We start from the raw sequence: 17,009 nt of genomic DNA, 5'->3' as shown, positions 1-17,009 counted from the left end.
TTTAGAGACAAAAATGTGGCCAGGGAAGGTTTCTGTTTTCTGAAACTCTCCACAGAGTGGAAAGACAAGAGAAAGAGGCTGAAAACTTCAAATGTATGTTTATTTCTATCTTCTTTTCCTTCCACTCAATTATACCACCATCTATAGCATGAATCTGGGGGAGCAAATTTCTTTGCAAGCCCAAGCTATCCAAGCCTTTGGTAAGAATGCCCTAGCATGAACTTATGAAAGCAAAGACGGTAGCTTTTAAGGTTGAGTAAACTGCTCTTATTTTAGCACCAAAAAGCTCACGAAGCAGAAAAAATCTGTAAACAAAAGCAAGAAACAGCACTCTGAAAGGGACCAAGGACTGTAATATCTAGGGAACCCAAGGAACCGTGCAGGGAAGAGAGCTTGACAGGCCAAGGTTTGCTTGGAAATGGAAAGTCATTCCTCTCCCCACTGGAACGCCAGCTGCACAGCCCTCTCCCCCCTGGTCTGACCGCTATGCATTTCCCCTTCCAGATGTCAATTGCTGGGAAAGGGATCTGAGTTATAAAATTCATTTGTCGGATGGTTTTCAGCAATGCAATTTTCCCACTTATTAAAGGGTAACCATAAAGTAGAATATTTATTAAAATCCTCATATCTGATTGAAAAGTAATTTTTCCCTTGATTTAAGATGGTTTGGCAGGAAAACCACTTAATCAGTTTCGGTTGAATACACAGTTGAATGTTGACGTTGTGAGTAGACAACTTTCATGTCCCTCTTACTTTACTGGCCACGGCGTCAGCTACAACAGCATTTTCCAAAGTTTTGTCATATGCCTTCTCGACTTTGGCCACGAAGTCCTTTACAGTTTCACAGAGAGTCCTTTGAGGAAAAGAAATTCTACAATTCAGTAAAGTTCATAGGTCGATTTGCTTTGATTTATAAAATGTATTAAAAAATAAGCACAATTAGGCAAACTGTCAAATATCTGTAAAAAAAAATCTCAGTCATTTGTATATAAATCCATGCTTCTATCTGCTGTGTATTCATCTAAGCTCAAGACATTCTAAGTGACAAATGAATACACGAACAAACCTTGCTCTACATAATTTAAATCATAGTAATTTTAACATTAGAACAAGTCTTTCTCAAATATTTAAATTAAGTTATTAAGAAGAGTATTTTTAGATCCCACTTTAAAAAAAGCGTTATCTCCACAGCTTATATATTTTCAGAATAGAAAGTGCAGTGTTGAACAAACAAGGATAAGCTGACCATGTATGTTGTCACTATTGAACTACTATTCATCATGCAGGTACCTTGGTAATATATTATTCCTGAAGAGGAAAGAGATTGTGTATCATGCTGGAAACTGACCTGCTACTTGAATTGAGTTATATTGTCTGTACATCCATTCATTTTTTTTCCTTAAGATAACCAATGCAATAACATATGAAACTAATTTAATTTAGGTCTTGTTAGTGTCAGCAATATATGGTTTACTTGTTTGTTTCTTTTAATTACATTTGGCTTCTTTGCAATAGAAATAAACCAAAAGAAAAATAGCATGAAACACTAAAAAAAAATGTCTTTCAAAAGGCTTTGGATCTGGTGTTGGATTAAACCGTCAACAGAGTGGTATATGACCAGCTTTTTTTAAGCAAGGGCTTACAATGATAGAATCAGACTATTTTAAAATCATAACATTTATATAGATTGAGGAATTTTAAAAAAAAGAAAATACAGGTTTAGCAGTTACTTTTTCTATTTTACTTACAATTTTCTCCAGTAGGTGAGTGGCATAATGGTAAATTTCTAAATACTTAAGTATCATGAAATTAAGCCATTCAATAGATATAGGACACATATACATATATACACAGACATATGAGTGCACAAACACACACTATAAACCTTCTCATTTATCATCTAGGAAATAAGCATTACTCCTAACAATTTTTGTTTTGTTTGTTGTTTCTTGGCAACCATTTCTACAATTCATTTGGACAAAGGTAATATTTCCTAACCCTCAACCTTCTTAGTTGGCTTTTTAAAGTCAAATTTCCACAGAGAACCCAGCTTACCATTTACTAGTGATACACTCCTACACTTCACCTCAAGTTTCGTCTTCTTTGTTTATCTATAACACTTTATGGGATTTCTTGAAATATAAGTCAGGTTATCATGAAATCTCTTCTTTGGGTTTATTGAAAGTTTCTCTAAGATGTGCTACTTCGAGGGAGAGGAGATACTGGCATTCTCAACTCTTGGCATAACTCCAAAATAGAGGTTTTTCTTGCCATTATAATAACAGCATCTTGATATAATTTTCTCTTGGGTTTGTAAACTGCGTATGGCATAATATTATTAGGAGTAGGAGTAGTGTATTAACTCCTAGGAACAGAGCCCTTCAGTCTATCAGCTTAGGATTGAAAGGGGCAGAGAGGCGCCCTGTCTCAGTTGTGCCACGTTGCTGGGGCAGACGGGCTGAAGGAGACAGTAGGATCCTGTGGAACCCAAGGCCAAGAGAGCTGCGGAGTGGGAATAGCAAGGTCAGGAGAGTGTTTGCCACATACGCATGGGGAGGAAGCCAGAGAAATGCTCCAACTGATGGTCCATATTCCAGAAGGCATATAGGATATTTACTAACCTCCTAGTACACCAAAATAGTAAATGTAAAGGTTTCAAAATAGAAATAAAACATACACTTAAACATAGTATGATGTCAAAGTCATACCAACTGGGAACTTGCAAATTGGAGAAAAGATGATTTTAAGATGTATTTACTGTAGTAACACAAAAGAAATTCTTTAACTATACACAGAGTTTCCTACTTTATACATAAAGACTTCCAGAAAACGTGCAAAAATCCAATAAATGAAAGTGGAACATGGGTTTTCACATAGAGCTAAACGGTTTTTGAATCCCTAATTACATCTTTAATCTGTTAGAACTTTTGCTGAGGTATTTCCAACCTTTTATTTCTTTAATTTTGTTCTCTTCCTTAAAAGTTGAACAGTTGTGTACACCAAATATTCAGTTGAGGCTCACAACAGTCCATATTTAATATAATATATTTGATGATTTCTACAATCATCTCAACTATATTATATTGTGAGACCTGTACTTCTTTATCACTAGTATCAGTACCCTAATTGATCAACTTTCCACTTATTTTTTTCCAAATATGGGCAAATGACAATAAAATATACAAACACTACACTAAGATAAATGTGGCTATGCTGCCCAACAGAACCACAGATTGGCAGACAGCGTTATCCTATGAGAACCTGAAAAACTCATTTTTCACCTAATATAAAAAGTTCCAATTAGAAATTAAAGAATGATTTAGAAGTATCAATGCATAATAAAAAAAATCCCTAGCTACGTATGTGCTCTGAGGAAAGATTTTTAACAATGACCTCACCTCATCTATTAAATGAGAGGGTTGCCTACATTATCTCTAAAGTAGGTTCCAAATCTAAATTCTACAGTTCTATGACAATGGCTCCAATCCTCTTGCCAGTTATCCCATTTTCTGAAAGTTTGTATATAGAACAAATTGCATTTATTTTAAAAGTTGGGGGTGAGTAGAATGAGTGAGTAAAAAACCTAATTAATTCCTACTGTTAAAGCTAGAAAAGTTTAAAAACTACTGACTAAATAAGAAAAACATAAATTGCAGTCAAAGACAACTTATTTAATAACGCTGCTTTTCATTTTTATTAATAAATAGCACCTACTATTGCTAATTAGAGCTGGGATTCTCAGAAGATAACTCCTGTTAACATATGAAGTTGATAAAATTTCAAAGTCAAAGAAATGATGTTTTAAGTTAACCTACATTTACTATAAGTTAACCCACATATTATTAATAATTATGCTAATGGAATATAGCTTTTCCATAAGAATTTCAACATTTTAAAAATAGTTGAAAACAGTTAAGGCTACTGGGAATCATTATTTATGAAATAAATAGAAACACGCACAAGAGGGGTAAAATATTTTGCCTTAATCCATCATTCAACAAATAAATGACATTAACACAAAAGAAGGCAATTATTTTATCTAGGCAGCGGTTATAAGTGTGTGTGTGTGTGTGTGTGTGTGTGTGTAGTATTTTTTTCAATCACTGAGTTGTACCCTTGTGATTTGGGTACTTTACTGTATATATGTCATGCGTCAATAGGAATTTTTTTAAAAAGCCGGGGGAACCATTATAGACTTCAAGAGTCTTAAAGAGATATATCACCCAAATGCAATGTGTGAACCTTGTTTGGATTTTGATTTGAACAAATAAATTGCTTAAAAAAAAACCTTCACGATAACTAGGGGGGAAATGGGATATGGATTGAATATTGATGGCATTAGAGAACTATTATTGTCTGTTTTCTGCAGTGTAGTGGTTATCATGTCTGCCTCACATGAGAACTATTATGTTTTAAATTTTAAAAAAGATTTTATATATATACATACACACATGCAGTTGGCCCTTTAAAGAAAATATACATATAACATATATCAATAATATATATAAACATACACACACACAGTATATATACATACATATGGTGTACACACACACACACACACACACACACACACACACAAACACCTCTCCATATCCGTGGATTCCACATCCATAGATTCAAGCAACCACAGGCTGAAATATTCAGGAAACAAAAAAATGGATTGTTGGTATCTGTACTGAACATGTACAGACTATTTTTTTGTCATTATTCTCTAAACAATACAGTTTAACAACTATTTACATAGCATTCACATTGTATGAGGCATTACAAGTAATCTAGAGATGATTTAAAGTATATGGGAGAATATGTGTAGGTTATATGCAAATATTAACACTATACCATTTTATATAAGGGACATGAGCATTGGTAGACTTTGGTATCTGTGGGAGGTCCTGGAACCAATTCCCCATGGATACCCAGGGATGGCTGTATACCAAAAATGGAATAAAATGATTTATGAGATTTGCTTAGAGATACTGTAAGCAAATCTTACTGTAGCAAAATAAAGTGACGAGTAGGTGGCAAAATGTATATAAATACTGGAGCTGAGTGATGGGTATGGTGGGTATATGTTTGAAAATGTCCATAAAAATAAAATTGAAAATATATTACTGGTGTAAAGTTATTACATATTGTCCTCTCTTTTCTCTCTTGAACCTCTTTATGACAATCTTCTAGAATTTTAATCTGGGGTTGTAAAGGCATGGCAGCCAGGCAGACCTGGGAACACAGATGAGTGACAAGAGGGGACCAGGGTTTGGAAGGGAATCTGCCCAAAGGGAAGTAAGCTCTTGGGGAGAGACTCAAACCTAGGACTAAGAGCAGAGCCTTAGACAAGGAGTCAGACCAAGGTCAAAAAAATTTGAAATGTAATTGGGTAAAACAGGAGGTGATGATATCATAATTTAATATAGTACCCTGTAGTTTATAAGCTCTGTATTTATTTTATTACTCAACTTAATTCTCCTAACAGTTCAATGAGGGAAGAATAATAGGTATTCCTTACATCCTTACAGTTGTAAAAACAGACATAGATCACAAAGCTGGCAAACAGTGGAGTCTCAGCTAGGACCCCAGATTTATCACAATTTAGCACAACACTGTAGCTTATTCCAGTGGTTTTCAAACTATTCTCCAGAAATACTTCAAGGATCCTACAAATGCTTGATTCAAATTACATTCAGAAATATAGGACATAATTTTTTAAATGCTCAAATGATCATTAGAGACATTAGAGACATAATATGTTAACTTTGACTTTAGAATTCGCTAGTTTTTGTGCAAATATTGGACTAAAGCATCCTCTGCCATTTTTATTTAACTGAAGACAATTTCCTTACAATCATGTAACCAAAATAAAATACAGAAATATTGGAAGCTGCATTGAATATAAGATTTTAATTGTCATCTATAACCTTATTGCTTAATTTTTCTCATTGGTGACTAATAATTCAATCTTATTCAATTTATTAATACCAAAAACCAGAATTTTAATTTTTTTAATATTGGAATTCTGTGTAAGATTTTATTTGAGAAAATATTTCCACTGTTAAAAATGTTATACTACCCAGGGACTACACAGGTATTAAGATTAAAAATGACAGGGAAAGAAAGGTGTGGCTGCTATAACCAGCCTGTTTGCATCTGCTGAAATTTCATAACATGAATTCCATTTAATTAAAAACATATAAAATGTATGGGAGGCAGTTAATCAAACACATGAAAGTCAATATAAAGGCTCTGTTAACACTCAAACTATAAAAGGTGGCCAGATAAAATATTTACTTAACTATATTAAAACAAAAAAAATTATTTTATAACTCATTATACCTTAAATAAGCTTCCATTTCACTTTTCTATCTTTCCTAGCAATGTCCTCTGAAATGTCCTATAAAGACACATTTGATTCACAAGTTAAAGGCACCAAACTCAAACATCTACAAGGAACAGGCAAATTAAGGTGTATGAATTGGACCTGGGATAAGAAAGACAATAGGGAGTGCTGAGGCCTGGGACAAACTAGAGACTTGTGTATTTCTCCACAAAGCAATACAACATTAAAAAAAACCATCCAAACAACCAAACATAAACCAACTAGCAGCACTGCCCCCTAAACAGAGGCCCACCTCTGCCTGGGCCAACCAGTGTGCTTCCCCATGCCCTAAGCCATTCAACTCTTTTTCCTATTGTTCAGTTCTGCTTCCTATTCCTGGAGGATGTGTCATCAAAAGCAATTGTCACAGTTGTACTTTTGTCACAAGCAAATTTGTTTATAATGACTTCTCTTGTCTTTTCTCGATTATTTGCAAATTAAGTACATAATATACTAAAATTTGTATATTTTTCCTTCACCACTTTCCCACTCCCTTTCTTTCCTTCTTCCCCTTCTTTTTCTCCTCTCTTTCTGTATAATAGTGATACTTTCTTGCTAAGCCAGATCTTGTAAGCATCCTTTTGCTTATCAATTGAAAATTTCAGTTGTTTTACCCCCTTCCTCTAGTTGGCTTTCCAGTTCTCTTGACATCAGCATAGCAAGCTTCAAAACTAAATTCTAAATTCCAGCCAGGCAACATTTGGGATAATAACATCAAGTAAGTAGCTTTGGCTCCACGTACGGAATCAACTTAACTAAAATCTGATAAATTTGAATTAAAATATAATTATGCAATGTAAACATGCTGAGAAATGTCATTTTGAAAAACCTCACCATTGCTTTCATTTTACTGATGTAAACAGTCCTAAATAGTAATGTTTATGGAAATAATGAATTATAATGAAATGTGTTTTCCATATTATAATTAATCAGAAACACTTCCTTAAATAGACATTTAGGTTAATTAATCTCTAGACACTTATTATACCTTTTTGACAAAAATGTTTCAAATTAAGCATCAAAAAATATACCCTCTAAATATACTCCAGTGCAAATAAGATGCTAACGTGATTTTAAAAAATCAATTCAAATTTAGTATATCTAATTCTATAAACTACTTCACAGATATTTTTTGGAAAGAAAAATCACAAAGAGATGACGTAAATGGTAGGAACCAGCTTCCCTTTCATTTTCACCATATAATTATTTCATGACTTAAAGTCCACAACTCACTTGGCAGATGATATGACCACTGCGTGTTCATCAGAATTGAGGATTTTTGTAAGATGAGTTGCCACTGAGTCTTCATAAATTGTCATCTGAAAAAAGAAAAAAACCTACACTGTATTACTAGTGCTGGCATTTATACAACTCAGTTATTACTGCTCCAGAAATGGAACCATTCATGCCACATGTAAGACAGGGCAACAGCTATGATGAAATATATAAAAGAATAGCTATGCAGAACAAATAAATATTTCCTTTCTTTGAAAGACTTCTGGTTTTTGGAATCCTTTAATTTAAATTCTTAGAAAAACCCATAAAAACCTTTTTAAAAAATTTTAAAAGGTCAAATACCAGAATATATTAATACAAAGAATTTCTATAAGTTAGTGTAATAAAAGCCAACCTAATAAAAAAATGAGCAAAACACTAGAAATTTAAATACGAGAACACGCAAATGGTCCATAAGCAGATGAAAAAGTATTCACGCTCATCAGCCGCCAGGCAAGCGCAAACTAAAACCTCAATGTGGTACCACTATCCTGTATATACACCAGAATGGCTAGAAGGAAAACCACAAATGGAAAATGCCAGGTGCTAGCAAGGCTGTGGAACTATAGAACTCTCATGCACTGCTGATGGGAGTGCAAATTGATAAAAATACCCTAGAAAACTATTTGATAGTGTCTATTAAAGGTGAACATATGCATTAATGCCACAGGATTCAGAAATTCACTTCTACATATATACCCAAAAGAAATGCAGATGTGTGTTCACCAAAAGACATGTACTAGAATGTTCACAGCAGTATTCATTCAATAATAGAAGGAATGACAAGCTGTAGTATATTTGTATAATGGAATATGACAGGACAATGACAATGAATGATTTAAAGCTATGCCACAATGTAGATAAATCAAACACAATGTTGAGTGAAAGGATAATGAAACAAGAGAGCATAAAAAGTGATTTTATTTTATAAAGTACAAAAACAGATGAAACTAATCCATGCTGTCAGGATAGTGGTTATTGGGGTGGGAGGTGTGTATAGTGACAGCATGGGGTACTTGAATGCTGTCCTCGGTGTTGATTACATAGGTTTGTTTAGTTTGTGAAAATTTATCAAGCTGTATGTTTATGATATGTGCACTTTTCTGTAGGTATAATTCAATAAAAAGCTTTTCAAAATGTTTAAGGCACTGTCATACAATCATGTAAATAAATATTTCCCTTAAATAATAAAATAATCAAAATGCCAAAAGTGTCCATACTCTCTTTCTGTTTGACTCAAATTTTAACATCTTGTTGAAAGAACACATCTTCCCAATATGTAAAAATGTATGCAACATTTAAACAGCCTCGTATTTAGAGCCTTCCATCAAATGTTTGCATCAAATGATACTGGACGTCACACAGCTCAAACTTTTCTACTATAAATGGTCTACACTATGCAAGCTGGCCTCTGATGCTCTTCTGCCTGACTCAGATGTCTTTTCACTGCTTTTTACCAATTAGCATCAGTTTATTCACACTTTATTGAAGATTCAATTAACATCCCTCCCTACATAAAGCCTTCCTGACTAGCCTCTTCCCAGAGGAATCTCATTGCTAATTTACATTCAATTCCACCAGTGGGTAGTCAGGTCCGTATGTTACTCTTTTAAATTTCTACCTTCCATCCTTCAAAGGCAGACCACAATATGGGAAAGCAATTTTACATCAAAGAAAGGAGGGGACGGCAGGAACTCCGAAGTTACACACAATATTGTACTGACCCGCAAATCCACTCTATTGATCTCTTTGTTTGAACACTAAAAACTGCATCTTTACAAGTTAAGATCACAAAAAGGAAAATATATCTAAAAATGCAAAAAAGAAAAACATTTTTCAGATATTTTTCTCTACAGCATAGAAAATATTTTAAATGATCATTAATGCCATTAATTAATGAATTAATTAATGTCAGTTAATTAATTGATGCCATTTGATTAAAACCATGTGAAACTTACACTTAAAAACCCAAGTTTTTGTCCATTAAAAATAATTCAAAGACAAAAATACAACTTCTTTCAGAGGAAAATAAAATAACCACTGTGGAAAGGACAAAATTATTGATATCACTTATTAACCTACCGTGTAGTCACTTAGCAGGGTCAGGAAGGTAAGTAATAATGAGTTAACATTCTGTATTGTGTACCAGATACTAGGATTAAGCACTTTGTGTATATGTACCCCTTTAATTGTCATGTTTTACAGTCAAGGAACCTGAAATTTAGCTGAGTTGAGTGATTTGCCTAAGACCCACAGCTGCATACACTCACGCTAAGAAGGAAGGTTTAGCTTACTTTTATTGCAGTTTTCAAGGTGAAAAAGTCACACATAGTAAAGTGCATTCCTGGTGTCAGCCAGGTGTTCAGACCCTAGTCAGGGCCATTCCAAACATCATTTAATCTGTAATCTTAAAGTATGCTATCCATTTACTATAAAAATAAGTTTAAAAAAATAAAGTTTCGGCCGGGCGCGGTGGCTCAAGCCTGTAATCCTAGCACTTGGGAGGCCGAGGCGGGCGGATTGTGTGAGCTCAGGAGTTCGAGACCAGCCTGAGCAAGAACGAGACCCCGTCTCTACTAAAAAAATAGAAAGAAACTATATGGACAGCTAAAAATATATATATAGAAAAAAAATTAGCCGGGCATGGTGGCACATGCCTGTAGTCCCAGCAACTCGGGAGGCTGAGGCAGTAGGATCGCTTAAGCCCAGGAGTTTGAGGTTGCTGTGAGCTAGGCTGATGCCACGGCACTCACTCTAGCCTGGGCAACAGAGTGACACTCTGTCTCAAAAAAAAATAAATAAATAAATAAAAAAAATAAAAAAATAAAGTTTCATTTGAAACCCTTTTGCACTAAAACAATTAGATTCCCTTCACATTCTTACAATTGTACCTCATATTTAGTGACTATATGTAAGTGATAAAAGTAAATTATCTACCTTTATTTAATATTCTAGGAAAAAGATATTTTAGAGGTATGTGGAACAAAAGAATTCCCCTTTTTGTCTTTTTGGAAAGAAAATTAATGGCATTTACAAAAATGCAATTAAGAAAAAAGACTGGTTTCTATAAAAACATGTATTATGTTTATAGTCAGAATAATATTACAACTAAAAATGCTGCTTGGAATAAAGTAGCAAATATATTAATCTTTAATAGAGATTATCTCTGGGTGACGTTACTATAAGTGACTTTTATTTTCTTTTTCATATAATTTTGTATTTTCAAAATTTTTTAGAAGCAGTTTTTGCTACTTTTATGTCAGAAAAAGTTTTAAAAATGCAATTATCTTCTCTAAGGAACAGCCCCGTATTTCTGGTTATCATCCCTTGCCTTAGTTTTGACAAGATCATAATTTTCTTAATGACAAAACAAAGATTTCTACTGTAAAATAAACGGATACATTTCCCTAAAGGCAAAAATAAGCTTTCACAGATCAAATGGTCTTAATGAGTCAGAAAATAATCCTTTGAAAGTCAGGTTCTGTTTTAAATCTCCACTGCTTTGAGGTTTAATCAGAATGCTGAATCTTTAAAAAACGTCTAAAAACTTTAGTCCTCTGTGGTTTGTGGCAGGGATAGAATGAAGTGGGCTCTTTCTTCCTTTGTTTTATGTGGGTCAACAGGCTTAACCCGGAGACCTGTCCTACTGCCCCCTCCAAAGAGCAGGCAAAGCAGTAAGAGGGAAGTTGTATGATATTCTGGCCAGAGTATTGGTGTGCTTGGAGATTGTTTAAGGGAGCTGGGCTAATACCTAACAATCACATGGGTGTTCCCGGCCAATGCAGAAGCTGAGTACAAGCTATCAGGGAGCTGTTACCAGCTGGCCATCCTGGAGCTCTGCTGATAAAAAGGAAACAGGCAGGTAGAATATTTAGGGAGAACTGCATGCCCAGTGCTTTACCCACATTTGTTATGTCATTTAATCCTCACAGTTTTGTAGCCTCATTTTAGAGAGAAGTAACAGAGGTTCAGGAAGGCCAGTGACTGGACTAAGTTCACGTGCCCAGTGTGAGTGGTCATGGAAGGACTCTAACCTAGACCTTCAGGATTCTTCACTCCGAAGGAGAGGACTACAAGTAGCTAATGGGACCGTACTCCAAAAAATAAAAATAAAATTAAATAAACATGTTACCATTTCTCACGAGTTTTCTCATTTTTTTTTCAAGATAGTTACTCCCATTCTAAATGACAAATAGAAAAAGGGTTAAGTCTTACATAAAATTCTTCTGATGCTTCTGGAGGTCCTGGAAGTAGAGAAGCCTTTGGTGGCAATTTGAGTTCATACGTCATTATACTCCACCTGAAGGGAGAAAAATCTTCGTTCTAAAATTCCTTTAAAATTCAATAAACTGTTCCCATCTCATATATATATATATATACACATATATATATACATACTTATGTACTTATGTTCATGAACTATGGTTTATTGTATCTTAAAATGGCCAAAAATGGGAAAAGAGATGGAATTTTGGTCATTTCATAAAATATTGAATTTATGATTTCCACATCTTACCATTTTTCTTATTAGTGGCTTCCAAATGTTTTACAGCCATGGCCCACAGTAAAAAATGTACGTATGTAATAACACTTTCCCTTCTCCATTAGGTGCAATGTATTCTGACTTTTCCATTCTACTTTTCAAATGCTCATTATTTACTTACTAGATGACAAATTATAATACCAATGAGTCACAATCCAAAGTTCTAAAACAATGTCCTAAATTAAATAAATGCATACTACCTACGAAAAGAAAATTAGTGAAATATTCCTTCTTAAATTAAAAAAGAATGAATATAAGGATGGGATTAATGGGGAAATATTAATAATATATAATTGAAGCAAATTTATTTCAATTAGCTATAAGTATTAATTTCAAAGCAAATATTGAATCACTTGGTGTTAGAGGAAAGCAATCAACTCAGAATATGCCCAGTCTTCTATCTAAAATAATAATTTCCAGATTTGGGAAGAAAAAGTAGGCAAGAACATTATCATAGACTAATATTATAAAAAGATGTGAAATAAAGATTTTATACAGAAACAAAGCATAATAAAAGCAGTACTGTAACATTAATTTTAAGAAAAGCATAACACAGCTGAAACCAGTAATAGAACCTACAGGAAAATCCCAAGATCAGTATTTAAACAGAGCCTAGTGTATCATTAACACTAATGAGAATAAATCTTTGCATAAAAATCAACATTCCCAGAAAACTCCCCAACAGACATATATGTTAGGATATGTAAACTGAATAGCGCTACTATTCAACTCCTGACATGAAAATACTATAAAGAAATTTATATTTGAGCACCAAAAGCCATTCATCCACCCACCCATTCATTCATTCATCCAAGCAACAGATATATAATATTGAGCATCCCAAAGTGACAGACACGGTCTGGAAACACAAGGGTGAGTAAGGCTTCCCTAATGAAGCTTACATTCTAGTGCAGAAAACAGGCATAATGCAAATAAACAAAACAATTAAACTTTATAAATATCCAAACAGGGCAAACTGTGATTGGAAGCATAAAAGTCAAGCTCCTTATAGCTGGAGATACTTCTCAGGTCAAAAGACAGCTGAAGAAATGGGAACATCAAATGTCTAAGTTCCTTGCACCTTCCAGGTTATACCTTTCCCTTCAAAAGGAAATGGTTGGAGCAAATGAAACAGGAGAAAGTGGCAGCAAGAGATGAAAGAGTGAGGAAGAGATGAATTATTGGTACCAGCTAAGCAGAGTTACAGGCCAGAAGCTAAGCACCCATCTGGCACTTCCATGCATTAAAGGGGAGAGAGTGCAATGTTGAGGAAAGACCTTGGGATTCTGGTTTATGGTGCCAGTTTGATCACTTGTTAGCTATGTAACTTAGACAATGTAAAAACCTCCTTAGCTTTTTTACTAGAAAAATGGATAGGACAATATTAGCTATCTCTGAGAGTACAGTGATGATTAAATGAGAGATATAAAGTAAAGCAACTAGTAGATATGCCAGGCAGACAAAATTACTAGTTGCTTTTACTCCCATTGTCTCTATAAACTTCAATTTCCATCTTTATAAAAGAGTCATAACAATGCTATTCTGAGCCACCCACAGTGTTGTTTTGAGAATCAAATAAATCAATATAGGAAAACCTTATATAATTTGGAATATTAAACAATGATTTTTTTCACCTGCTCTTTACAAACAGCAAATCAATAAGGAAAACACGAGAACAAAATATGCTTATGTTTCTAATAATATTTCTAGGTTTTTGAATCCCCTTTGAATTTTTTTTTCTTGTGTTTTTTCCAAGCCTGCAGGTATCAAGGGGTATTTCACTGACGGTTGCTGTTTCTTGGCTAAACACTGGAGAAGTGATTTTCTGTAACACACCAGGGAAAAGCACATACCCAGGGTGGAGGAAATGCCTAACACCTTTTCCTAGGATGAAGTGAGAGTGATCTTTAAATGTGCAATAAAGAGAGCATTTAAAATACTTTGTGTTTGGTAAACACAGAATTTGACAGTTGTCTGGAAAGTCACCTCCAGGCTCTTTTACACATAATTGTGATTTTATTTATTTATTTCCAGTTTTTTCCCCCAGCTTTAGTAAGGCATAGCTGACAAATAAAAATTATATATATTTAAGGTCTACAAACTTGATGTTTTGACATACATATACATGGTGAAATAATCACCACCATAATGCTAATTAACATATCCATCACTTCACATAGTTACCTTTTCCTTTTCTAACCTCCAAGCTCTTTTAAAGACTAAATCCAGCGCCACATTAGATTATAAACCTTTATGCACACAAACTACTGGAGTGTCCCTCTCACACACGCATTTTGGATAAACACAAACGCTCTACTGCCCAGCTCTTTTAAAATACTCTGTCCACAAAAGAATCACCCGTTGTTACCTTATGACAGGCAAGGTTACAATTAATTAGGTTATAGCTCCTCGTCTTAGAGTAATTACATTTTAGATTGGTGGCTCCCTGATGAGATTTTGTTATTTTCGGGAAGAGTTCCACAGATGGCTAATTCTATCAAAGTCATTTTGATTCATGTAAGCTCAAGTTTATAATGATATTTTGACATTTGTCTTCTGCTTATGGCAGAGGGTGGAGAGTTACAGCTAACTGAGTCCTGTTGCTCCCTCTTCCCAAATTTTAACACCTCCTCCATAATGCTCAGGGTACACACATTGTGATTTCTTTTCTATACATGGACATTCAGAGAGAAAGTAGTTAAGAGATGTGATCAGGAACAGCATAAACCCAGTGGCAGTTACTCATTTGAAACTGTCTTCCTAATACTTCCCTGTCCTTAGGAAAGGATTTTTTTTTTTTTTAAATATTTAGTTCTTTGTTGGGTTAATTCATTCTTTTTTTTTTTTTTTTTTTGAGACAGGGTCTCACTGTTGCCTGGGCTGGAATGCAGTGGTGTGATCATATAGCTCACTGCAACGTCAAACTCCTGGGCTCAAGGGATCTTCCTGGCTCAGCCTCCCGAATAGCTGGGAGTACAGGCGCAAGCCACTAGGCCTGGCTAATTTTTTTATTTTTTGCATCGAGGGGGTCTCTCTATGTTACTGAAGCTGGTCTCGAACTCCTGGGCTCAAGTGATCCTTCTTCCTTGGCCTCCCAAAGTACTGGGATTATAGGTGTCAGCTACTGCACCTGGCTTATTCTTAATATGCATGATTTTAAAAAGATATTCTAATAAATATAACAGTGTTTTGTTTTTGTTTTTGTTTTTACCGAGAGACACAGCTTTCGGCATGAAAAAGCTGTGTTCCAAAATCTAAAGACTTTTTTAGCTTTTCTGAAACTGCAAAGTAATGGGAGCCTACCTATTATGCATATCAAAAGCCCCCCCAAAAAATTTAATTATTTTAGCTTTCTGACCTGAATAGTAAATAAAAGTAAATAGTATCAACATACTCTTCTATCACTAAAATAATGGGTTCATCGGACTAGTTTTTTTTTACAATTCATTCATTCACTCAAAAAAACACCTTCATGGAGCATCTTCTCCGTGCCAGGGCCTGTTCTCCATCCATCTCGGGGATGAAACAGTGGACAAGACCAGGAAATCTCTGCCTTCGTGGGACTTCTAGTCAGCAAAATTTAAATTTCTAAAAAATTATTTCAGTATGCCATTTTCAATCTACTATTAGCAAAGAATGCGTTCTTACCTGTCCAGCATTTTCGTACTGGCCCGTTCCAGCTTCTCGAGTATCTGAGGAAGCTGGGTGTCATCATCATATGAGCCTCCCCAGCCAAGAACTCGAGCAAGGTCATTTCCTGTACCCAAAGGCAGTACTCCCAGCTGACACTAAAAGACGGCACAACAGGGAGACGTTCAGACAAGTTGAGAAATAGGAGCTATTGCATTTCTGCTCTGCACCCCCCTGGTAAATATGTTAGCATGCATTCACGTTAACTAGCCATAAAAAGAATTAGCACTTGCCTGTTTGTTCAAGTTGAGCTTATCGATTTCTGACAAAACCCAACCTACACTTCCATCTCCTCCACACACAAGAATCCGGAAATTGTCAAACTTCTGAAATAATCTTAAGCTGAAAGCAAAAAGCATTTCATTTTAGTATAAAGAAATAAAAACCATTTTCCTCAATTCTTTGCTATTCTGTATTTATTGGTCTTCACGTTCAGATTAAATATAAGAACTCCTCCTACGTATTAATTATACTGTAAAAATTAGGTGAAATTTTAACTCAAGAAAAACTTCTGAATCATAAGCAGTAAAGGGAATTATAAGTAGAAGTGAAGATAAAATTAGGAGAAAAGAGGAGTGAGGAATAAGAAAACAAAAAAGCAGCAGAGATAGGGAAAGGTAAAGTCATACGAGATGGTGAAAGTAGTGGTTTTTCCCTTTCCATTACAAGGATAAGTTATTCCCTTAAGAATAGGGTACCAGGGTGCTGGTGTGCTGAGTGGCACTTGGGCAGTTCCTAAAGAGACCAGTGTATTAAATACCACTCTTAGAACCCTCAACTCACTTTTCCTCCTCCTCTTCTCCCATTCTCAGGCCAATCCTTTACTTTTATCTTCCTTCATCTCAACTTTTGACACATCTCATTTCCTACAAGTACCTTTGTACACCCCAAGTATTGTGGAAAATCTGAAAAATGTATTAAAGGATCAATCTCAAGAAGTTTCACAAAGAGATCCTTGGAGTCTTAGCAGATGAATGGGAAAAATAAATATCAAGACTATACGACCATGGAACTAGAAAGGATTATAAAGCGAATGTGTTGGAAAAGGAGATAAAACCGCCCCAGAATGGCAGAGACAAAGAAGGGGAGAAGAGAGGATAGAGGAGGAAACTCTAGGCCCCCAGC

At 34.9% G+C, this 17,009-nt stretch overlaps 1 protein-coding gene across 4 annotated transcripts in view; it reads right to left on the bottom strand.

Moving 5' to 3' along the window:
• DGKH (diacylglycerol kinase eta) overlaps nt 1-17,009 on the bottom strand; it is a 159,938-nt gene that overhangs the window by 34,513 nt on the left and 108,416 nt on the right. For all 4 annotated transcript variants that reach the window (XM_045566816.1, XM_045566814.1, XM_045566815.1 and 1 more), the window contains 5 exons: nt 16,118-16,226; nt 15,843-15,982; nt 11,867-11,951; nt 7,610-7,695; nt 754-853 (listed from right to left, as the gene is read on the bottom strand). In XM_045566816.1, coding sequence (XP_045422772.1) covers nt 754-853; nt 7,610-7,695; nt 11,867-11,951; nt 15,843-15,982; nt 16,118-16,226 — 520 coding nt within the window. The remainder of the gene's footprint in view (nt 1-753; nt 854-7,609; nt 7,696-11,866; nt 11,952-15,842; nt 15,983-16,117; nt 16,227-17,009) is intronic.

This window comes from Lemur catta, chromosome 13 (genome assembly GCF_020740605.2).
Source record: "Lemur catta isolate mLemCat1 chromosome 13, mLemCat1.pri, whole genome shotgun sequence".
Classification (NCBI taxonomy): domain Eukaryota; kingdom Metazoa; phylum Chordata; class Mammalia; order Primates; family Lemuridae; genus Lemur; species Lemur catta.
This window is presented reverse-complemented; position numbering and strand designations above follow the sequence as displayed.